The 25,436-nt window shown below is 39.4% G+C and overlaps 1 protein-coding gene and 1 long non-coding RNA gene across 2 annotated transcripts in view; one reads left to right on the plus strand and one right to left on the minus strand.

The window, feature by feature from the left end:
* The window catches only part of LOC120112428, a 28,261-nt gene extending 4,191 nt beyond the window's left edge, over positions 1–24,070 (plus strand). The window contains exon 2 of the long non-coding RNA XR_005514057.1: positions 22,985–24,070. This is a non-coding gene — a long non-coding RNA (uncharacterized LOC120112428). The remainder of the gene's footprint in view (positions 1–22,984) is intronic.
* On the minus strand, positions 18,928–23,728 carry LOC103719115 (NEP1-interacting protein 1). The gene is made up of 5 exons (XM_039131853.1): positions 23,452–23,728; positions 22,973–23,124; positions 22,331–22,414; positions 22,057–22,224; positions 18,928–19,243 (listed from the first exon to the last, which is right to left on the minus strand). The coding sequence occupies exons 1-5, from the start codon at positions 23,552–23,554 to the stop codon at positions 19,121–19,123; spliced, it is 630 nt and encodes a 209-aa protein (XP_038987781.1). The 5' UTR covers positions 23,555–23,728; the 3' UTR covers positions 18,928–19,120.
* Positions 24,071–25,436: the final 1,366 nt, after the last annotated feature.

The following is a 25,436-nucleotide window of genomic DNA, read 5'->3' on the forward strand; positions in this document are numbered from 1 at the left end:
TGTCTTCCTACCTTCAAAGAAGCGGGTGTTTTTGTCCAAACAGATGGGATAGGTCAAATAAGCACAAGTGATGCCCCGCTCAATAGAACTCGATCTCCACAAGAAATCCCTTAGATGGCGTAGAAGCTCCTCATCCAACCCCACAGACCACAGTATAAAAAATGAAGCCCTCCTCCAAACCTGCACTGCCCGAGGGCAACCGAGAAGAACATGGTTGATAAACTCCTCCATGTCAGGGCACTCCTCACACATCGGAGTAGTCCTCACGGCCCTCCTGGCCACCACTGATGCAGCACAACTGCGGGGAAAGAGGAGAAGAAGGAAGAACAAGAGAGGGAGAAGGAAGAAGAGGTTCTAAGGACGCAGGAAGAAGAGAAGGGGAGGAGGAGGAAGAAGAAGATAAGATGTGGGGGAAAAGAAAGTTCTTAATCATTCATTCATTAAAACCCTAATCATGAAAATAGTTCCCTATATATAGGGCCAAATAAACACAATTAACATAAAACCCCCTTACACAAAAATAAATCCTAATAAGCCTACAAATAACATAAATAAGCCCTAAAATGCAAATAAACTCAGAAATAAAAATAAAACAAATGTGCAAATAAAATGGTCCCTAGCTGATGTCCCCATCAACTCCTCTTGGATGGGAAAAACTGGACCCCGTCGAGTACAGGTTTGGCCGGCTATCGTACTGCTCCAGAAGATCGGGGTCAAGGCGCTGCAACTGTGCTCTGGAAATCTACGTCACATCAGACTTTGATCGACCTTTCTACCGAACAAGGTAATGTTGGTAACCACCATTCCTGGTTGAAATAACCTGCTCATCCAATATATGTTCTATTTGTTCTCTGCGTGCATGAAATTTGGGAGGTGGTGGTTCAACAGCAGGTAATAGGTCAGGGTGTCCAACATGGGCAGGTATATCAATAAAGGGGTCAGAAGGCATGAATATTATCTTTTTGTATGGGACTAAATCTTCAATATTAAATATCGCACTAATTTCATAGTATTCAGGAAGATCCACAACATATGCATTCGAACTGATTTTCTTTAAGATTTTGAACGGTTCTGCACTCCAAGTTTGCAATTTCTTAAACGTATCTGAAGAAAATCGTTCAAGCCTAATTCTTATCATGACGTAATCTTTTTCACTTAGCTCTTTATAACGTCTGCGTAAATCAGCAAGAAATTTATATTTTAAGTTATTAAAGTGACTACAATTGCTGATTTCTTGATGCAATAAATGTGGATGTGATGCAATTGATTGTGCAGACTCAAAGACTCTATACTGATGAGACATGAAAAACAGGTCTATGGGTTGCTTAGGTTTGTAATCATGCACCACTTTGAATGGACTCATACCTATGGACTTGTTAACCAAACTATTACATGCAAACTCAACTGTCGGTAACATTAAATTTTAGGTCATAGCATATGCATTCGAACTACCAGAAAACACGCATATAGTGACGGAGATTCCCGTCACTATACCGTGTTTCCAGTTACTAATACGGAATTTGTGACCGGAGCTCTCGTCACTGAATTGGTTACAAAAACATGTGTCACTAAATTCTCAGTGACGACGGCGATTCTTGTCACTAACCTTTGTGACAGAATCGCCGTCACTAAGCCGTTACAAATTCAAGAATTAAATATTTAAGAAATTACATATTTTCTGTCACTATCCAGTTGCGACGTTAGTGACGGAGGTAACTTGGTCACTGATTTTGTCACAGAATGCGGTCACAAGTTTGGTCACTGACCCTCAAGACAAGGTTACCGTCACTAATTTGTTACAAACGTTCTGAGCAAAATCAATTTTTATTAACCAAAATTCTGTCACTAAGTTTATGACTGCTCGTTACAATACTTGGTAAACAATTTCGTAACCAAAATTTGGTCACTGATTACAATCTAATAACCTGGTATATTTGGTACATTGATTGGCTCATAATAATAATAATAATAATAATATCATTAACAGCAAAGGCATTCAATATTACGCAAAAGTCATTTAAAATATCATTCAAAATAGGCATCAACATGTCCTAAATCCATCAAAATCAAAGTCTAAAAATATGTCATAGAGATCAACAGAGATTTCATTCCTCCTAGGAATGCAAAGACCTATCATCTAAGGCAAAAGCAATCATAATGAAGCATGATCAGCAGAACCAGATTCACCATTACTCCCCTGATCTACATGCCTTGGTCCAAAGCCAATCTCTTCTCTCATCTTTTGAAGAACCTCCTCTTGCCATTTTTTCTTTTCCTGCTCAAGAATACGTAGAAGGTCTTCACGTGTGTACAGCTCTGGAGCTTGACTTGTAGAGGTGGAAGAGGATGATGATTGCCCAATAATTCTAGTGAGATCCTCTAGGGGACTAAAGCCATAGACATGGCCATGAGTTGGGACACCAGTTGCCTCAAACCACAAGTCATAATCATGTGGAGGAGCATCTGAGGTAGAGGCATCACCATAATTTTTGGAGTATTCAGCTGAATACTTTGCCTTCCAGTTGATTTAAAAGAAGAGAAAAATATTATGGTGGATCAAACAAGAGATAAACATGAGCAAGCTCAATAATATTTATGAATCATAAAAAAATTATACTTACCATGATAGCTTCACTTCTCTTATCTACATATCCTCCCATGCCTTGCTTTGTCTTATGCGTCCGATTAAAAGATTCAACTATTGTTGGCTCCCTACCTAACATTAATTTCTACAAAAGAGAAAAGAAAAAATTCATTAACATATAATGGGCTGATTGGAGATGATTGAACAATAATATAAAAATTATTATAGAAATCTAATTGAATAAAGATGTGTACCAGTCGTTCGTCATGATTGACAAATGCGATTGATCCTCCACAGTGTTTAGAGATGCTACCATTCTTCATGGTGTTTCTATTGTTTTTGTTGGCTTCTGATTTCTTCTTCCATTTTGGGGAGATCCAAATGTCAATTAGCTTATTCCAATTTTTTCTAGAGATCCAATTAGGGGGTTTATCACGAGCTCTATTTAAATCTCCTTTTGCTTCCAGAAGCTTTTGGCTTCTGACCCTCCCTAATGAGGTTATCAACCGTCGCTGACAATGCTTGTTCCAAACTTGATGCACATGAGGAATTAATCTTTACAAGTTATCTGTTCATTCATCTAATACCAGCAATATTCAAAAAGCATTTAATCTTTACAAAGACAAGGAATACAAGTCAAATCATCCAAATTTACATATGGAATACTATCTGCTTCACATAGAACAAATGTCAATATACATGATCGCCTCTGATGCTAGGAAAGCATGGTACTTCTTAGCAAGCTTTTTGACCAGCTTCTTGATTGCACACTGGAAATAAGTCACAATCATGATGCAACACCACTTTCCACCACTTTCCATTTTTCCTTGCAGATGAACAATGATTGTAGAAATGAATAACATGACGAAGAAATTAAAATTCATGAACTTTACAGAGTCCCAACCCATCAACCCTCAAAATTACAACAGCTTATTTTTCAACAAAGCTTATTTTAAGATTACAACAGAGCTGCAAATGGGTTTATTTTAGACATCAAAGGTCTAAAATCCATGAGCTTATTTTAAGATTACAACAGAACTGGCAGAAGAAACTATCAAAGGTCTAAAATCCATGAGCTTATTTTCATATGAAATTACAACAGAGCTGGCAAATGGGTTTAAGATTTTTTAAACAGAGCTTATTTTAGACAAGTCTCTCCACTCACTATAATAATCTACTGATTCAACATGTAAGGTTGCAAGCAAGTTGGGCTGCAAATGGGTTTAAGATTATTTTTTTTTTGTTAAATAATTCATTGGGTTTTCAACTCGAGTTGCATCAAGAATAATCCCAGCATATTAAATGAGAGGGGGGCGTCGACGGATCCACAGGCGAAGATGACACATATAGTCTTTCTTTGTACGCTATGCCAGATAATGACTAGATGAAGATGAACACAAAGAGATGCAAACACAGGATCATGTATATAATCGAAAAGCGCGGCGCCGGATCCACAGGCGGAGACCCTCGGTAGGTTCCTTCCCCCTTCCTCTTCCTCTTCTTCGTTTCTTTTATTTTGTTATCATGGGGTAAAAGGAAATGGGGTTAGGGTTTACCTCCAGGAAGAACCAGTCGTGGGTTCTGAAAACCCTAGCCGACGAGCAAGAAGGAGGGGGGCGTCGACGGGGTGATGTAGCCGTGATGATCTCGTCCCGGGTGAGAAGGAGATGAACACAGGTGCCGAGCAAAGAGATAATGAAACCCTTGGTAGGTTAGGGTTTACCTCCGGGAAGAACCAATTGTGGGTTCTGAAAACCCTAGACGACGAGCACGAAGGAGGGGGGCGTCGACGAGGTGATGTAGCCGCGATCGGGAGGCGTGATGTAGCCGTGGTCGCCGTCGACGGGGAGGCAAAAATGGTCGGCAAGGGGGAGCCGGAGAGGAGAGGCCGGAGGTGGAGGAGAGGAGAGGAGATGGGAAGCTGCGATGCCAAATCCCTAACCCTCCAATCGGGACGACGCCAAACTTTTAATCGAGACCGGGGATAGGGAAGTACTTCGAGTCACAGCTCCAAATCGGGACTCGACTAAGTCGGTCCGCAAGCCAAATTTCATTTCAAACTATTTTTTATCTATAAGGCTGATTGGACGGAACTTGCAGGAAAAAATATTTTTGAACTATAAAGCATGGTAGAAAAATCCCAGACCTTCTTTCAAAATCCAACCCCATTGCAGGAAAGTAGCAATAGGGGTGCAAATGGGTCATAGCTGTAATAACCCCAAAATATTTTTTTTTATATAAAAAGGGATAGAATAGTCCTTTTCAATTAATATAAGGGGTAAAATTGGAAGGAATCAAAAGATAATGGCATAGTTGTAGATCCGTTGAAGTGGTAAGGGCAAAATGGGAAATTTTAGAGTTTGATTTGACTTAAATGGGGGTTGTCTGGCGGTGGGTTGGCTGAGAAGAGGGAATTGAGACAGAGAGGGAGAGGAGGTCTCAGGCGTGGAAACACAGAGAGAGGGAAAAAGAGAAGAAGAAGAAGAAGAAAGAGGGAGGGGATTCGAGGTGCAAGGAAGCTCCGGTTGCGCTTCTAGCTGAAGGAAAAAGTATAGATCTCCTTCCCCTCTACGCAAGGACCTCGATTTTCAAAAAGAAAAAGGTAAATATCCGTCCCTATCTAGTCTTTTGGTGACATTAGGCTATACAAAGGGTGGATGTAGTCTAGAGGAGTCAGATAAGGGTTGTAGAGGTGGTTAAAAGAGAAAGAATCGGATTTCGACAAATTTTTCTGGCACTACGGAAAAACTGTGTCGAAGTCCCAAATTCGGCGAATTATTTAGGGGGTCAAACGACCTCCGATAGCAATGCATGTTACCTCTTTAGAATTCCCTATGAGTGTAGAATGTTAGGTAAAAATTTCATCAAATTTGGAGTTTGGAAAGTGGATCAAACCCGGGATGAAGTAACCGGCTGTCAGTCCGGGTTACTGTTCATCCGGGTGGGAAAATAAGAAATTTTATGCCAAAATAGGGTATTAAGCCTAGATTAGGCTAAGGGAGACCTTGTACTCGTGCAAGGGAGTCCCTAATACACATAAATGATGAGTTAATTAATAGAAAAAGAAAAAGAGAAAGAAAAGAAAAGATTTAGGGAACGGGGAAGTTGAATCAATTAAAGTTCCCTATGTTATAATTGGCACGTAGATTATAGCCCTTGATACAAGACTAAATGTATTGTAAATGCATGTCACAGTTGGGCAAGAAGCTAGGGAACAGGAGGAAGAAGTTTTCCACTGCCTGCTGTAGAATTCTAGAGGCGTATCGAGGCCGTGCCGGATTGGCAGGTGAGTGGGAGTCATGTACTTTGCACCATGAGCATCCTTAATTCATTTTCATGAATGTCGCCAAGTGCGAATTGATTCCACTTGAGCATATTGATTGATATTCTAGTAGATTCCTCTATAATCTTGATTCTCCATGCTTGATTATTCTGTACATGCATTTGAGGGAACATTGAGAGGAATTACGAGGGGTTGATGAGTAATCAAATTGATTCCGAATTGTGAAATAACTTCTTTTGTAAATTGATTTCATTTTCTCTATTTCAAAGACTTGTAGAGCCCTTCTCATGGTATATTGAGTTGCATTGTACTCCCGTGATTCCTCACTCCCAACCCTGATGTTAGTTATAATTGGGTCGTGGCCGAGTGAGTGGTAGTCTTGATTATGCTCCTTTTTAGTAGAGTATTGGGAGGGTGCATTATGGCATTTATGCATGGCTTGGCAGTATCTGCAGGACACCTATAGTCGATGGGGTTGAACATCGGCCTTTGTGCACATAGTAGCCTTCTGGGTGGGCGGAGCCCAGTCCCTTCCTAGGGGGGACACGGCCCTAGGCGTAGGATCGGCCGGTCCTACGACTTATATTCTGCTTGCCGCCGGGCATAGTAAGACCCCGCGAGGTGCAGTATGGCTTTCCGCGGATGTAGAATTCCCGCGAGGTGCCGTTTAGTATGTAGATGTGAGATGGATTTCTGTTCTGGATACTGGCCTGCATTTATATGATCAATGTGGTGTCTTATCCTGCATATGCATGTGACAGTGGGGAGTTGTTGCTGGTTCGCCTGGGGCGTAAAACCCACCTCCCGACAGCTGTCTAGTGGTGATTTATATATTGGTGTGGTGTCATATTCGATGTATGCATATGGCAGTAGGGAGTTGTTGCTGGTTCGCCTGGGGCGTAAAACCCACCTCCCGATAGCTGTCTTGTTGATGATTCAGCCTATTGACACCTGATTTATATGATTCAGTACTATGACCTGTTGAACATATTCATGAGTAGCATATATGTTGACTTGATTATTCCATATATGCTTCAGATGAGTTGATATTGATTGTGGTGATATTGATGATTTACTCCATATTCTTTATGTTGAGTTCATGTTCATCTTGTTATTGATCTTGAGATTTTACCTCGAGCCATGATTATATCTTGTCTCATGTGCATAGTACTCTCTACTCCACTCACTGAGTATTTATATACTCACTCCCCAGTTTGATGTTTTTGATTGCAGGAAAGGTATTGTATAGAGAGGAGCAGGATTAGTGGTTGCCTGCTAGCTGTGCCGCTCCATAGTATAGTATAGTATAATGTAAATAGAGGTTTATACCTTTTGGTGTATTATAAACCTTCTATTGTATATAGTGCATAGTTACAGTCATAGATCTTGTTGTGGATATGGGTTTGACCATGGATGGAATGGGAACCAGATTTTTATACAGATGAGTTATATGCCTGAGATAATGTATTAATATATATTGTCCAGGTTCATTATGTGACGGATTATGTGATTGCTGCTCTGACAGGTAGTGTGTTGTATGTATTGAGATAATCCTGACAGGTCACTATAGAAAAAGTGATCATTTTGTGCATGCATCATGCCAAATTTTTCAAGATTTATTGATGATTGATAGGTAGTAGGGTTCTACGCGGTGGCTGGTGGCCTTATGCCTACCCGCACCCTAGGACCGTCGCGGCGGCCCGCCGGGAACGGGGCGGGGGTCGTGACAAAGCTTGGTATCAGAGCAAAGGTTAAGAAAAGTCCTGTCAGAGCAATAGGATGAGTCAGGATTAAGTATAGGATTATACTATGGAGCATAGAATTTTTCTGTATGTTATTTTATGAGTCATTTACAACTCAGTAAAATATATCATGACTCAGTGTGTAACGACCATCCTCTCTTTTTGACTTTTTTAGAGAGATATAAAGAATACCTCCAAGGAGAGGACCTACTCGTCCTGGAAAGAGGATGGAGCCAGATATAGCATTGGATGTGGGTTCTGCACATGTCGAGCCCCAAAGAGAAAAATCTCCTCCTGCTGATAGACGGAGGGTTGATGATCAAGGAGAGGTAGGAAGTAGAGATGCATTGATGGAACAGTTACTGGCGGAGAATCAGGCTCTGAAGGAGCAGATTGCTCGGGGGAAATCTCCTGCCCCGTCAGTAGTATCCATCCCACCTCCTGTAGTTGTGCCAAGAAGTTTGGCCAGGCGGGCTCTAGATGATGAGGGGATTACTGTACAGGAATTTCTGAGGCTCAGAACCCCGGAGTTTAAGGGGGAAGAAGGTGAAGATCCTCAGAGATTTCTGGAGGAGACTGAAAAGATGATACGGAGACTGCCCTGTTCTGATGCAAGAGTTATAGAACTTGTAGGGCTTACAATGAAGGAAGATGCCTGGGACTGGTACCAGAGACAAGTGGAGGACAGATTGTACAGTAGGAATCCTCCAACCTGGGAAGAGTTCAGGCAAGCAGTGATGGATGAGTTTTTGTCTCCGGCTGAGAGGCAAAATCGGGCTCTTCAGTTTGAGAGGCTGAAGCAGATGCCCGGAATGAGCGTATCTGAGTACGCTCGTGAGTTCACTAGATTGGGGAAGTATGCTCCTTACATCATCCCCACTGAAGCTGCCAGGATAGAAAGATTCAGACGGGGTCTGATTTTTCCGCTTTATAATGCGGTGTTGGCTGTAGAGGTCCCCACCTTGTCGAGGCTGATAGATAAAGCAAAATAGTGGGAGACCAGAAACAAAGAGGAAAGAGCTGAAAGAGAACAGAGAAAAATGAGTGTGGGGAAGGAGCAAAGCAGAAGAGGTAGATCTGAGGGAGTAGATCTCTCGGAGGGCCCGACGGAGCAGTCTGTATGCTCAACTCCACCTGCCCCACGTAAGAGGAAATGGAGGGAAAGAGGTCAATCACAAGATACTTTTCTACCATCAGTACCTCGTCCTCCGGTCACTATGGCCAGAACTGAATCTAAGTTTCAATCATGGCCAGTGTGTGGCATATGTGGGAAGCAGCACCCTGACAGATGCAGAATGGGTCAGGGAGTGTGCTACAGATGTGGACAGCCGGGTCATTTTGTCAGAGAATGCCCGCAGGGTGCCACCCAGCAGTTTGTGCCTTTAACATCCTACCCTTCTGTGCAGATGGACAGGCCTAGTAGTAGGGGGCCTGTAGGCAGAGGCAGAGGTCAGACACCAGCGTCACAGCAGAGTGCCGGACCATCTCAGCCATTAGCTCCAGCAGGCAGAGGGCAAGGAAGGGTGTTTACGGTAAATCCACAAGAGGCACAGGCATCGAATGCAGCTGTGACAGGTATGCTCCTCATTGATAAGATTAAAGCTAGAGTGTTGTTTGATTTTGGAGCTACCCATTCATTTGTGTCCCCTTATTTTGCTAAGAAGTTAGCTAAGGATAAGATATTAATGCATATTCCCTTAGCTATTAGTACATCTGTAGGGGATAGTATAAAAGCGAAGTATGTGTATATTACCTGTGTGGTAGAGATAGAAGGTAAAACACTTCTAATTGATTTGATTTCCAATACCACATCGAGCAGAATATGAAAAGCAGATACACTCACCCCTTTGAGTAATCAGGTAATTTACTCTTTTAAATTCGAGGACGAATTTTATATAAGGGGGGGAGGATGTAATAACCCCAAAATATTTTTTTTATATAAAAAGGGATAGAATAGTCCTTTTCAATTAATATAAGGGGTAAAATTGGAAGGAATCAAAAGATAATGGCATAGTTGTAGATCCGTTGAAGTGGTAAGGCCAAAATGGGAAATTTTAGAGTTTGATTTGACTTAAATGGGGGTTGTCTGGCGGTGGGTTGGCTGAGAAGAGGGAATTGAGACAGAGAGGGAGAGGAGGTCTCAGGCGTGGAAACACAGAGAGAGGGAAAAAGAGAAGAAGAAGAAGAAGAAAGAGGGAGGGGATTCGAGGTGCAAGGAAGCTCCGGTTGCGCTTCTAGCTGAAGGAAAAAGTATAGATCTCCTTCCCCTCTACGCAAGGACCTCGATTTCCAAAAAGAAAAAGGTAAATATCCGTCCCTATCTAGTCTTTTGGTGACATTAGGCTATACAAAGGGTGGATGTAGTCTAGAGGAGTCAGATAAGGGTTGTAGAGGTGGTTAAAAGAGAAAGAATCGGATTTCGACAAATTTTTCTGGCACTACGGAAAAACTGTGTCGAAGTCCCAAATTCGGCGAATTATTTAGGGGGTCAAACGACCTCCGATAGCAATGCATGTTACCTCTTTAGAATTCCCTATGAGTGTAGAATGTTAGGTAAAAATTTCATCAAATTTGGAGTTTGGAAAGTGGATCAAACCCGGGATGAAGTAACCGGCTGTCAGTCCGGGTTACTGTTCATCCGGGTGGGAAAATAAGAAATTTTATGCCAAAATAGGGTATTAAGCCTAGATTAGGCTAAGGGAGACCTTGTACTCGTGCAAGGGAGTCCCTAATACACATAAATGATGAGTTAATTAATAGAAAAAGAAAAAGAGAAAGAAAAGAAAAGATTTAGGGAACGGGGAAGTTGAATCAATTAAAGTTCCCTATGTTATAATTGGCACGTAGATTATAGCCCTTGATACAAGACTAAATGTATTGTAAATGCATGTCACAGTTGGGCAAGAAGCTAGGGAACAGGAGGAAGAAGTTTTCCACTGCCTGCTGTAGAATTCTAGAGGCGTATCGAGGCCGTGCCGGATTGGCAGGTGAGTGGGAGTCATGTACTTTGCACCATGAGCATCCTTAATTCATTTTCATGAATGTCGCCAAGTGCGAATTGATTCCACTTGAGCATATTGATTGATATTCTAGTAGATTCCTCTATAATCTTGATTCTCCATGCTTGATTATTCTGTACATGCATTTGAGGGAACATTGAGAGGAATTACGAGGGGTTGATGAGTAATCAAATTGATTCCGAATTGTGAAATAACTTCTTTTGTAAATTGATTTCATTTTCTCTATTTCAAAGACTTGTAGAGCCCTTCTCATGGTATATTGAGTTGCATTGTACTCCCGTGATTCCTCACTCCCAACCCTGATGTTAGTTATAATTGGGTCGTGGCCGAGTGAGTGGTAGTCTTGACTATGCTCCTTTTTAGTAGAGTATTGGGAGGGTGCATTATGGCATTTATGCATGGCTTGGCAGTATCTGCAGGACACCTATAGTCGATGGGGTTGAACATCGGCCTTTGTGCACATAGTAGCCTTCTGGGTGGGCGGAGCCCAGTCCCTTCCTAGGGGGGGACACGGCCCTAGGCGTAGGATCGGCCGGTCCTACGACTTATATTCTGCTTGCCGCCGGGCATAGTAAGACCCCGCGAGGTGCAGTATGGCTTTCCGCGGATGTAGAATTCCCGCGAGGTGCCGTTTAGTATGTAGATGTGAGATGGATTTCTGTTCTGGATACTGGCCTGCATTTATATGATCAATGTGGTGTCTTATCCTGCATATGCATGTGACAGTGGGGAGTTGTTGCTGGTTCGCCTGGGGCGTAAAACCCACCTCCTGACAGCTGTCTAGTGGTGATTTACATATTGGTGTGGTGTCATATTCGATGTATGCATATGGCAGTAGGGAGTTGTTGCTGGTTCGCCTGGGGCGTAAAACCCACCTCCCGATAGCTGTCTTGTTGATGATTCAGCCTATTGACACCTGATTTATATGATTCAGTACTATGACCTGTTGAACATATTCATGAGTAGCATATATGTTGACTTGATTATTCCATATATGCTTCAGATGAGTTGATATTGATTGTGGTGATATTGATGATTTACTCCATATTCTTTATGTTGAGTTCATGTTCATCTTGTTATTGATCTTGAGATTTTACCTCGAGCCATGATTATATCTTGTCTCATGTGCATAGTACTCTCTACTCCACTCACTGAGTATTTATATACTCACTCCCCAGTTTGATGTTTTTGATTGCAGGAAAGGTATTGTATAGAGAGGAGCAGGATTAGTGGTTGCCTGCTAGCTGTGCCGCTCCATAGTATAGTATAGTATAATGTAAATAGAGGTTTATACCTTTTGGTGTATTATAAACCTTCTATTGTATATAGTGCATAGTTACAGTCATAGATCCTGTTGTGGATATGGGTTTGACCATGGATGGAATGGGAACCAGATTTTTATACAGATGAGTTATATGCCTGAGATAATGTATTAATATATATTGTCCAGGTTCATTATGTGACGGATTATGTGATTGCTGCTCTGACAGGTAGTGTGTTGTATGTATTGAGATAATCCTGACAGGTCACTATAGAAAAAGTGATCATTTTGTGCATGCATCATGCCAAATTTTTCAAGATTTATTGATAATTGATAGGTAGTAGGGTTCTACGCGGTGGCTGGTGGCCTTATGCCTACCCGCACCCTAGGACCGTCGCGGCGGCCCGCCGGGAACGGGGCGGGGGTCGTGACAATAGCCGACACCATGAGATTTGAAAATGAGAAGAAGAAATTTGAGTTTTCTGGAGAGCGATTGGAATTTGGGTTATCGAAGGAATTTGAGTTTTCTGGAGAGCGATTGGAATTTGGGTTATCGAAGGAATTTGGGCGGGACAGCGGGCACACTTAGTTTCATTTTGGATTTTCCTCCTTTTATCTTTTTTTTAATTTAGAATTACTCAAAAATAATATTTTTAATATTTTTGGAATTAAAAATTAAATTTGGTGATGGAAATTTTTGTCAATAACCTGTTACCGCCAAAAATAATCTTTTAAAAATTTATAAATACTTGGGTTACGATATTTGTGACGGCTGAATTTGTCACTATCTGTTTGCAATTTCGGTTATCATTTTGCTGACAGATACTCCGTCACTATGATGGTCACTAAGTTTTGGCGCCCATCCTACCCGCGCATTTTTTAACCGGTCTGTCACTAATCGGTCACTAAGTTTACACCACGGTCATCAAATTTCTGTCGGTCACTAATCAGTCACAAATAGTGACTGATAACGGTGCGTCACTATACACGTGTTTTCTGGTAGTGTCGGTCTGAGCCTATGATGTGGAAGGTTGGGCAGAAATGCTCCGGAAACTAGATCAATTGCACGTTGGATATCACGCATTGGAGAAAGTGCATCCGAAAGATCATCAGGGACTACATAATGAAACTCCTCTAGAAGGGAAACTACTATAGGGGAATATTCAAGATTGGACGCCACATGGGTATCTTTAGCTACAAGTGCCAATTCAGGTGACTGGCTCTCAATATCTGTCACTACCTCTTCGATAGTAGTGATGTGAAGTAGCTTGGTTGTACTTAGATCAATAGTCTCCCTTTGGGAATCATTTTAGATAAAGTCTAATTCTGTAGGTTCGTCTTCAAAGTCTTCTTCATAGTCTTCTATATTTGGTTCATAGACTTCTTCGACATATTCGACCTCTTGGCTCCTAACTTCTGGTTCAGTAATCAGGTAGGTCCTAATGGAACATTGGGATGCTATGTGGTCGAATTTGTTGACACCTTGAGCATTAGGTTTGGTGCCCAAGAAAATGGGGAAGGATTACAGGTGGTGCAACCAAACCGATTTTAGGTTGGGCTGCAATAAGAGTTGGCGGTGTAGGGGTCCTAGAAATTTTGCATGAGCTCACGGATCTCTTGTGTGAATTCTTTGTATCCAGCCCGCATGGCAACGATCTGTTCTAGGAGAGACCTCAAAATGTCGGAATTCATGGTCGCTACAGGGGTTTTAGGTTGATTGAAATAGTACTCCATATCACTACAGGTTGGCTTGCAATGATGACACTAGGTGATGATGTAAAATGCAGTGTCACTAATGAAACCCTTATAAGTATGATGCAGGACCAGATTTGATGCAGGACAACCTACTAATGCAATCTATTATGATTTCAGAGATCAGCAAGTCTTCACAAGAATAACTTAAAGTTTAAATGTTGCTGATTTTTACTTCGATTATTCAAAATTAAGGATTAAGATTATTCAATTTAAGAAATTAGATTGCAATCAAGTAGTACAGTTGTTCTGATCCTAAAGTAATCTGATCGGATAATATTGAGAAACGTCCTGTTACTAAGGTGTGCTAATTTAATATCAAGATTTAATGGGTAATAGGGCAGGTTCGGAAGTGAAAGGTTCAATGTTCTGAATTGTGACAGCAATATAAGTTTTCAAAATGTGGCTATCATGCAAGAGAACTAGAACATAATTAAATGAACAAACCCAATAAAAGTGGAAACCTATCACCTGTTGTGAAGTAGACGACCAGAGTCGTTCGCTCGTGGGCGATGATCAGGAGTGCGGTTGTAGCTGATGGACCCTTCAAAGAGCTCCAATTGGATTTCTGCGCAGCAACTCGTCGGGCTTGCTGTGAAAATGGGCCTGTCGAACCCAAAATAAAGAAGAACGGCTATGGTGGGGCCGGATGGGCTTGATGGGTCTTCGGCCCAACAAGAAAGAGGGAAGAGGGGGGGGGGGACCGGGGAATGAGCCAGTGGAGAGGGTTTCACCGTTGGAATCCTTGATGAAATAAAAGAGGGAGGGAGAGTTGATGGGCAAAGTGCCGTGAGGAGTGGTCGGGACAGATGAAGAAGGGGGGAAGAGAAGGCGGCGGCGGCGGGGTGGGGCGACGGGGCGATCGGACTCAGGCGGCAGCAGAGGAGACGGAAGTGGTGAGCGGCAATGGAGGAAGAGGAAGGGGCGGAGCGCGGCGGCGGAGAGACAAGGCGGCGCTGCAGTGGAGGCGGAGGCAGTTGGCGCAGACACGGCGACAGGCAGAAGGGGAAATCTTCCGGTGGAGCTCTTCCTTTGTTCTCTGTGACAACCGAGAGGGAGGGAGGAACCTTCTCTCTTATTTTTTTTTGAAGTGTGTGTGAGTTCTTCTGGTGAGCATCGAGGGGAAGAGACAGAGATGAAGTCTCGGGTGAGATTTTGGTGGAGTGAATGACTAGGGCAGTGGACCATGGGAGGTTGAGGGAGAAAATGCTCGATCGTGGCTTTGGCAACGGAGGTAAAGCCGGTGCTCTGATACCAAGTTGATGCAGCACAACTGCGGGGAAAGAGGAGAAGAAGGAAGAACAAGAGAGGGAGAAGGAAGAAGAGGTTCTAGGGACGCAGGAAGAAGAGAAGGGGAGGAGGAGGAAGAAGAAGAATAAGATGTGGGGGAAAAGAAAGTTCTTAATCATTCATTCATTAAAACCCTAATCATGAAAATAGTTCCCTATATATAGGGCCAAATAAACACAATTAATATAAAACTCCCTTACACAAAAATAAATTTTAATAAGCCCACAAATAACACAAATAAGCCCTAAAATGCAAATAAACCTAGAAATAAAAATAAAACAAATGTGCAAATAAAATGGTCCCTAGCTGATGTCCCCATCAACCACACTCTTGGTCAGTAATAGCCCCACGCCACCTTCCAGATGAATAAAGTCACATGATGATGGATGCGCATCCTCAAAATCCACCCACTATTGATCTGTCTGGTGGTTTCCCCTCCCATCAGTACCTATAGATCCTTGGCACGTACCTTCATCCTCCCTGTCGAAGTCCAAACCAATCTGTCCGTCGTCTCCCTAGCAAGAATCGGAAGTGCCAGAACCCTCTCAGCTAGCTATTCCCGGAATGCGTCCCGGATCAACACCTCATTCCATCTACCCACTCTTGGAGTGATCAGATCACTGATCACTGACTCTACAACCCGCCAGCCTCACCGAATCAACTATCGTCGGCACTCAACACAACGGCTGCTCGATCACCCAAATGCCCTCCAACGCATCATGGACTGCCCATTTCCGATGGTCCACCTGATCAGAGAGAGCATCGTCGAAGTACGGGCACAAATTTTCTTCCAAATGAAGGAGTAGTGACGCCCTACTCGAAAGTCAGCCGCCATAGTGTGTGCACCATACTTGCCTCTCATACGGGACACCACAAGCTGTTCAGTTCTAAGATGTACCTAGGGGTGCAAATGGGTCGGGTCGGGTCGGGTCCTAGGTGACCCCGATCCGACCCGATTTTTTGTTCGGGTCCCAATTTTGGACCCGGACCCGACCCGGTTGAAGATCGGGTTGGGTCGGGTCGGGTCGGGTCCGAGTCGGGTTCGGATCGGATCCGAGTCTGAGTCGAGTCGGGTCCGGGTCCATCAGGTCCCTTTTTTTGTGCTTTTGGGAAAAAATTTGGGCAAATCTAATTTTAGTCATATCATAATTATGAGGTGCTGGGTGACCCATGACTTGAAATACTCGCAATTGAGCTCCAGCCAGAACAGATGACTCATGACTAACAAACTAAGTCGGTCTACAAGCCAAATTTCATATCCCACTATTTTTTATCTATATGACTGATTGGACGGAACTCGGTGTCTCCCAGCTCCCCTCTCACGAGGACAAAAAAAATCCCAAACCTTCTTCCAAAATCCAATTCCATTACAGAAAACTGGCACATGACCCATATTCAGTTGCAGCGTTCCCTCACTTTCTCCCTTCAAAAGTTAAAAGAAACAAAAAACCAAAAAACAGAAGGAAAAAAAAAAAAGAGGCAGCTACCGAGACACCAGAGGTATCAACAGTGTAATAGATCGAGAGAGAATCCCGACAGGCCGACGTTCCTTTGGATTTTGTGAACCTATGCTTGTTGCTAACTTGCTATCCTCCCACGCTGACCAACAGAACCACAACCCACGCCAAAAAAAAAGAAAAAAAAGAAAAAAAAAAGAAAAAGAAAAGACTCTCTCTTGCTTTTCCTCTCTCTCTCCGGATCCATTCGGGTCGGGTCGGGTCCGTTTGGTAAACCCAGACCCGACCCAGAAAATGATTCGGGTTCAATTTTAGGACCCGACCCGGACCTGCGGGTCCTAAAATTCGGATCGGGTCGGGTCTATGCGGGTCGGGTCGGGTCACGGGTCGACCCGACCCATTTGCAGCCTTAGATGTATCTGGCCACATGTCTCGCCGCCAGAATCTCCCGCCTCACCGCTAATGAGTGTACACTTAATCTAGCAAACCTGACCGGCTGACAAATCACCTCCCATGCCACCAAGTGAATTTCGTATTTTTTTAATTTGTAGATGACCAACCTTCTCATACTAATTACATGGTGGAAGGTTACGAAACATCTATTGTTATTAGTATTGATGATTAGCTTATGCAGGTAACAATTATTTTTATTATTTTATTTATATTGTAAAGAATATTGTAATTTTTATGCATAGTTAACTATATATTTATTATCTAAGTGAAAAGGAGATTTTTTTTTAGCTCTTTTCTGTCAAGTCCAGACAACGTCAGAGTGTGAATTTGCGAACTGAAAAGTAGGAAATTCTTATGTGATTACTTCTCTCTCTCTCACTCTCCCTCCTCATGTGGTGAATGTTGATTTGTATGTCTCTCCATATGGGGGCTTTGACTATTGATATTAATCAAGATATATCTATAGACTGTAGTTAGAACCCAGTGGTTTCAAATTCTGCAGCTAGACCATTAGGAGTTGCCATCTTGAATTATGACCATTAGGTTTCAAACCAACAATCTAGGCTCTCTGTGTAATATTGCACCAACATTTTGAATGCTACCCATTGTTTTTTTTTATATTCTGGTACCTATTTCAAGTATCAGTTCACTTATTTCCACTTAAATCCTTGTGCTCCTTTTTTTTTTTTCCACTATATGACTGAAAATCAAAAATCTGGCTGGACGACCAAGGAAGCCCCCAGACTCTATTGGATGATTTAGATCTAACCCAGACCCGAATGACCTAGTAGGTCAAAAATTATAACTATGGATCCGATCCGATCATCTATTAGATTGAATATGAATCCAAAATTAGAACTCGAATAAAAAATCAGATTGGATCGAGAATCACTCATAACTCGGTCTGATCCGATCCATTTGCATCCCTAATTGCCACTCAAGAGACTTAAAATAAGAAATTATTATATCGGAGATGTCAATGGCCTTGCTAGCGCTATGAAGCAAGTAGTTGGTGAACTTGACCAAGGAAAACAAACAAAAAAATAGAAAAGGATGGCCCCTCAACACTTAAGGAACATGAAATAGGAAAATATTGTATAGGTGCAGTCAACGGCTAAGCAAGTAGTCAGCGGACTTGACCAAGAAAAACAAATAAAAAAATAAGAAAAAAATATAGGGACGGCCCTCAACTTAGGGCATGTCCAAAGACACATCTTACCAATTTAAAAAATTCCAAATAGATCTTTCAAATTTTCAAACCACTTCAAATTGATTCTCCAACTCTTTGACTAAAATACCCTAACCCTTTTCATAGTGTAAATAAATGAAAAAGTTCGGAGTGTCTTGACATATGTGCAATAACTAATCGTAATTATGTACTAAGACATATGGATGAATAAAAAAGTTTGGTAGGCTTTGAGATTTGCACGATGATGATCCTCAACTTAGCTCATATACAAAAAATGCTTTGAGATCTGTGCTGACGGATAAATTAAAAGATTCAGTGTATTTTGAGATCTCTACGATAGGAGATTTTTTACTATAGGCTATATACTAAATATGCTTTTGAGATCTGTGCAAATAGATAATTGAAGGTGTTCAAAGTGCTTTGAGATATGTGCGATTGATGATCTTTAGCTATGGACTATATACTTAAAATGATTTAATAACTGTGCAAGTAAATGAATGAAAAAGCTTGGTGAGTGATCCTTAACCATTAAGATCTATGCAGATAAATGAATGAAAATATTCGAAGTGCTTTAAAATCTATGAATGATCCTCAGCAATGAATTATATACTAAGAATTTTTTGAGATATGTGCCAATACTTCACCATACAAGAACTAATGTAAAGGATATTTTAATCATAATACAATTTTATGCTAGGGTATGATGATCATATGATACTATTCTTTTTCCAGTGATGAACAGCAAGATCAGTTTGAAATAGCTTGGAAACTTGAATGATCTGCTTGAAACTTTTTAAAGTTGGAGTAGTGTCCTTGGAATATATCCTAATTTGAGGGGATGCCCCTATAATTTTTCCAAAAAAATCTACCACATATCTTTTTGGCAAATGAGAACCTTTTTTCTGAAATTATCAGTCTAAATCAATAAATTCAAGTTTACACAATGAGTTTGGCACCATTGACTGCAACAGGATGTTAGGATAACTAGACCAGTGGTTGATCCTTCATGAATCTGAATTTTGATTGCTAGAGGTGGTTTGCCATCAAACTTGGAATACCTTTTTCAAATTGTAAGAATTAAATGAGACCCTACACATCCTGCCTGCAAATAGGGCAAGAGCCATGTCTCACTAGCCACCTATCTATGCAGAGCGCATGAAAGAAATGCCCACAAACAGGTAATCTTCTTGCACTCTCTCCATCCTTGAAATCCTGGAAGAATAAATCGTGAAAAAGTCACAATCTCATTGTAATGGCTAATTTTTAGTACATAGCTCATATTTTGCACACAAGAATAAAAAATTTTGGTAGATATTGTTAAAATAAAAGCTGGACTATACATTTTATGTTAACTTTTTGAAAAAAAATACTAACAATTTTAAAATTAAAAAAAGATCTTTCAAATTCAAAATTCAAATCATCAAACATGATATGTACTATAAAAAATATTAAAACCAAAATTCATCTATTTAGAAGCTCTAACCTAAGCATCAAGATAGTAAAAAAATGAAAAAAATTTTTTGCGCACATATCCTTCTAAATATTAAAATTTGCATGAATACTCTCCTAAAATTGATATTTGTATATATATCCTTATAAAATATTTATTTTGCATGTACACTTTTTATTTTTCTTTTATCTTGCATATATACCCATACCATCTAATATAGTCAAAAAAATTAGTGATTTAAAATTAAAAATGACTGAAATATTCTTAATGAGTAGATATGCAAAAAGAAATATTTATAAAGATATATATTCAAATAATACTTTGCGAAAATATTCATGCAATTTTACATATTTAGGAGATTTTACATGCAAAAAATTCTAACTTTATTTTTTTCTATCTCAACTTATTTTAACACTCGAATTTGTCTAGTACTGCTCCTCAATATTTTCTGTAAAAAAATTACTAAAAAAAATTGATTCAACAATTAAATAACAAAAGGAGTTTAAAAAAGTTCTTTCACTAATCATGAGATTATTCTACTTTATTCTTCTTCATTTATAACAATCGCTATATCTTATTTCATTGAAATATGACTTGTAATATTTATTATTATAGATGTATATATAACAGTATATATTAGAATATAGAAAAATATTAGAAGGGTATTTATGCACAAAATTATTTTTTTTTTGTTTCTACCCTTTTAATTAAGATTTTTTGCGTACATACCTTCCTAAATATTGAAATTTGTATGAATACCCTCCTAAAATTGGTATTTGCATGTATACCCTTATAAAATACTTGTTTTGCGTGTATACCATTTATTTTCCTTTTTTCTTGTATATGTGCCCATACCATCTAAAGTCGTCAAAAAATTAGTAGTTTAAAATTTAAAATGACTGAAATATCCTTAATGGATAGATATGCAAAAGAAAACATTTATAAGGCTTTATATGCAAATAATGCTTTGCGAGGGTATTCATGCAATTTTACATATTTAGAAAGGTTTATATAAAAAAAAATTCTAATTTTTTTTTTTATTTCAACCTATTTTAACACTCGAATTTGTCTAATATTGCCCCTCAATATTTTCTATAAAAATTTTGCTAAAAAAAAATGATTCGACAATAACAAAAGGAGTTAAGAAAGTTCTTTCACTAATTATTGATTTATTCTACTTTATTCTTCTTCATTTATAACAACCCTATATCTTATTTTATTGAAACATGGCTTGTAATATTTATTATTATAGATGCATATATAAGGGCATGTATTAGAATATAGAAAAATATTAGAAGGGTATTTATGCAAAAATTCAAAAAAATTTTTGCATGTCTACCCTTTTAAATATATAAAATTGCATGAATACCCTCCAAAATTGCTCTTTGCATGTATATCCTTATAAACATTTTTTTTGTATGTTTATCCTTTAAGGATATTTTTATCATTTAAATTTTAAATCGCTGACTTCTTAACAACTTTAGATGGCATCAGTAGATATGTAAAAAAAAAAAAAAAGAGTATACATGCACAACAAGTGTTTGATGAGGATATACATACAAATATCACTTTTAGAAGGGTAGGCATGCAAATTCCAATATTTAGGAGGGTATATACGCAAAAAATCCAAAAATGAATGATATCAATTATACTAGTATTGTAAACTCTATATATATATATATATATATATCTCAAAACATGAATAGATTTAAATCCACTGGATTTTGATTATTAAATCATATAAAAATATTATATTATGGTATTAAAACCGTTCACTTGATAATTAGATTCGAGACCATGAGAATATATGAAATTTTGACTTCTACGCATTTTTTGTACCGCATATCATATTCAACTGTTTAGATTTTGAATTTAAATAGCCCATCGGTGATTTTGATTGTTAATTCTTAAAGTACATAGTCCAACCGATATATACATATATATATATAGATATATATATATATATATATATATATATATATATAGATATATATTAATACATATATATACATATATATACACATATATACACATATATATATACACATATATACACACATATATATATATATATACACATATATACACATATATATACATATAAATGTGTGTGTTGCGCGCGCGCGCGCGCACACACACACACACATATATATATATATATGTATGTATATATGTGTGTATATATATGTATGTCTATATGTGTGTATATATATGTATGTATATATGTGTGTATATATATGTATGTATATATGTGTGTATATATATGTATGTATATATATGTGTATATATGTATGTATATATATGTGTATATATGTATGTATATATATATGTGTATATACACGCACACATATATGTACATATGTACATATATCAGGGAGACCTTAGTACTGAAAATGATCATGAAAATAAGTCACCTAGACCCAAAACACAACAGGTAAAAGACCGCATAAGTGGTGTAGATGCCTTAAATGATGCATGCATGTGCAATTAATTATAGTCAGAATCGTGGTTTTGCAGTGAATCACAAAATGAACCCTAACAAATTGGATTATTAGGTATGTCAAGGCCACCGTACCTGCAGGCAAACAGCACAAGAGATCAACTCCCCGCATGAATTGATACTGTCATCACTTTTGATCTCAAACTCAGGAAGCCTCTTGATGATATCCGGCAACAAACCAATGCTTCTACTGATATCGAATAGGTCTGCGGTCTCTCCATTACTAGCTTCAATTGCATTGATCTATAAGGTTCAATTCGCTCTCAGTCATTACTATGTCATTAAGATATGTTGGGATAGAGTGTCATGAAGTAGAGGCATGCAACTACTAGTTTCACCTACTACTTACTTGCCACTGGTATGCTTTGAGCATTGCCGGGCTCACCCACTCTCGAAATATCTTCCCATTTAGTAGGCTACCAAATATAGCCACCTGCATTTATGTCATCAAAAAGAAAAATATCAATCCAAAACCTATTAGTGGAGTTTGGATAGAGACCATAGATCTTTCAACGGCTATTCCTATGCATAATTCTTACAGCTTTGTGAACCATGGAAGTTATAGGAGACATGAGTCACATAACTGAATAAGAGAGGGCTATCTTTCTTTTAAGGGGAGGACAAAACAAGAGAGGGTAATCCCCAATAGGCGAACTACTGGGTCTACAAACTGAACCCAATAGTGCCAATGAGTCCAGCAACTGGTCCAAAGACTGAAGTCTATCTGCAGGACCACAAGACTTACATGAAAAGGCTGATATCCATTGTCATACTTCAAATGGTTGAATTACACACCGATCACATCACATAATTAGTATCAAAGGAGTACTTAGTTTGGACCCATTAAAGGACGGTGACCCAACCATACTGTGATGATTTTTTTTTAATGGTGATGTGAACTGAGACAACTAAATAAGTAGCTAGGTTATATGGCAAAGTAGATGAAAAAATAGTAGTGATGATGATGTTAATGTTGTTCTAAAGCTCTAACCTTGGATGACAGCTCTCCTTGGAGGCAAGACTCCAGCACCTCGACGGAGAGCAGCGCGCCAGCGACCGCGCCAATGCCCGCGCCGCGGAACAGCCCCGTCTCCGTGGTCTGGCCTTTGAGCGCGCCTGAAATCGACCCTATCAAGGCTCCACCTGCTCTCCAAGAGTCGAGTTATTGCCCACCAAATTATACTTCAAGAAGAAAGAATCAAGATTGAAGATTGAATGGGAAACACTGAGATCTTTGGTTATTAGATAGATGAATCTCCTTTCTCCATTACAAACCTTTTGGAAAGACTCTCTTTGTAGTCTGGAATCCAATCCCCATGGATATTATGCCAAATTATGCAGTGAAGTTTGAAGTGTTGAATGAAAGTGGTATGTATAGCTTTTCTTTGAGGTGCAAGCTAGTACACAATGAGTAAAATAATTGGTTTTTACAGAATTCAAAGGTTAGATACACACAGAGAGAGTTCTTACACAGTGCAAAGGTGCAGGTAAGGCCTGCAAAGGCTACCTTCCTCAACGTATTCAAGCAAAATCCAGCTCCAAAACCAGAAAGCTTCCACCAACAGCCATCCATTTTTTCAGATCTTGGAGAAGTAGAGAGCTGCCCTTCTACTCCTCCAAGAAAAAACTCCTCACTTATATAGAAACCAAGCGCAAGACAGTGAGACCCAACCAAAGAAAAGAAAAACCAGAGGAATGCAAGCAGAAGAAATCAACTGGGAAGCGTGGAAGTAGAAAGGAGCGCAGCCATGAGCTATGGACACAGGACGAGACGGTAGAGAGTAGCCCACTACCAGTCTGGTTTTGCGGACTTTCGAGGGGCGTGCCAGAACCTTGGAAACCCCAAAACCAGGTGCCCAAATCAGTGGGCCGGTGGGGAGGGTGGTACCCGTCGAGATGGGTCATTTGCTACTTGCCGCAGAGGGTGCCCAAACAGGATTGGCTTCTTCAATGTCACTGAAAAATTTGGAATGGGAGTAGGCAGCGGCTGCCTTCACTTGTGGCCGCACTTTTTTCAGAATGAGTTGTAAATTGGCTATAAGACAACAAGGTAGTTGTGCCAAATGATGCTGTAAGCCTGATTCTTTTACTCTTAGTTGCCCCACTGACTATGAGACGAGATTTGCCGTGATCTTCTTAGCTGAGACGCAAGAAATTATATCCTATACGGTATACACCACAGTCTTGCATGCTGGTAATCACAGCAGCTCTTTTTTACAGTAACGCACTAAAATAAGTGTTTGATGAATTGAGTCTATAAGAATGAGACAGCATGCACAGCCACATGATGCATGTAGTATAGGATGTGATGTAATTTGGGATCGAATGAGAAGTCCATATAAGGTTGGATAGTAGTGCATTAGAGTAGCTCAAAGGTTAGAAAACAGAAACATCAAGGCTATATTAAAAGAATAAGGAAGCTTCAATGTAGCTGCCAATTTTGACATGTTCCGATTAAACAGGCAGAGATTATGGCACATCAGATGGGTATAGGTAAGTGGTTAAGTGACTGAGAAAATGTGTTAGTAATAGATTTTTGAGTGCTATTATTAAAAGGTGTAGCGAAGCATGTAGATTGACAAGTATCAGCTATTTTATAAGTGAAAGAAGAGAAGAAGGAATCAAAAAGATAGTTCGTTGGAGGCTAGGTTGTATGCCTCATTGTCTCCTTGTTTAGTAGGCAACCTAATCTTAAACAAGCCAACGAACTCCGCATAAAGAAATTTGGTCAAGAACAAAAACAAAAGTTTTTTAAAACTTTAGAATTGAATATATTATTTATATATGTAGGATATAATTGGCTGTGTGGCTGGCTATACGCTATTAGGAGGATGATGTGCTAGCTAGCAGGCATCAATATACTATCTAAAATAGTTTCTAGCTTTTAAAAAGGAGTTTCATATATTTATAAGATTGTTAAATATGCGAAAATATTCTTATCATCTTTTAATTGATATCATCTTAAAACTAAAGTCATTTTATCAATAAACTAATGTCAACTCTTTTGAATTTATACAACCAAATGAAAAATGAATTTTTGATATTATTTGTATATGAATTTATAAAATATAGACATAGATTTCTTATTTTATCTACCAAAATAATTCATAATAAATATATACAAATTGAAGTAGAACCACAACCAGCGATATTCACTATTGCTAAATGAGGTGAATTATAACCAATGAAAACAAACAACACAGGCACCCCTTATTTAGCATTCCATTAAATTTGATTATTTTTTATTTTATCTTCTCTAAATAATTTTTCACCTCACTAAATGATTTTTCTTTACACTTCGAACTAGTTTCAAGCAATTTTTATTACTCATAATTATGACCATCACTCATTTTTCTATTTTAGTATATATTGTTTTTTTTGCGAAAATTTTTATAATCTAATAAAATAAATCATAAGATAAATTTTAAATTTTATACTTGTTGTTTTATTTTAGT

Source organism: Phoenix dactylifera, chromosome 11 (genome assembly GCF_009389715.1).
Source record: "Phoenix dactylifera cultivar Barhee BC4 chromosome 11, palm_55x_up_171113_PBpolish2nd_filt_p, whole genome shotgun sequence".
Lineage (NCBI taxonomy): Eukaryota > Viridiplantae > Streptophyta > Magnoliopsida > Arecales > Arecaceae > Phoenix > Phoenix dactylifera.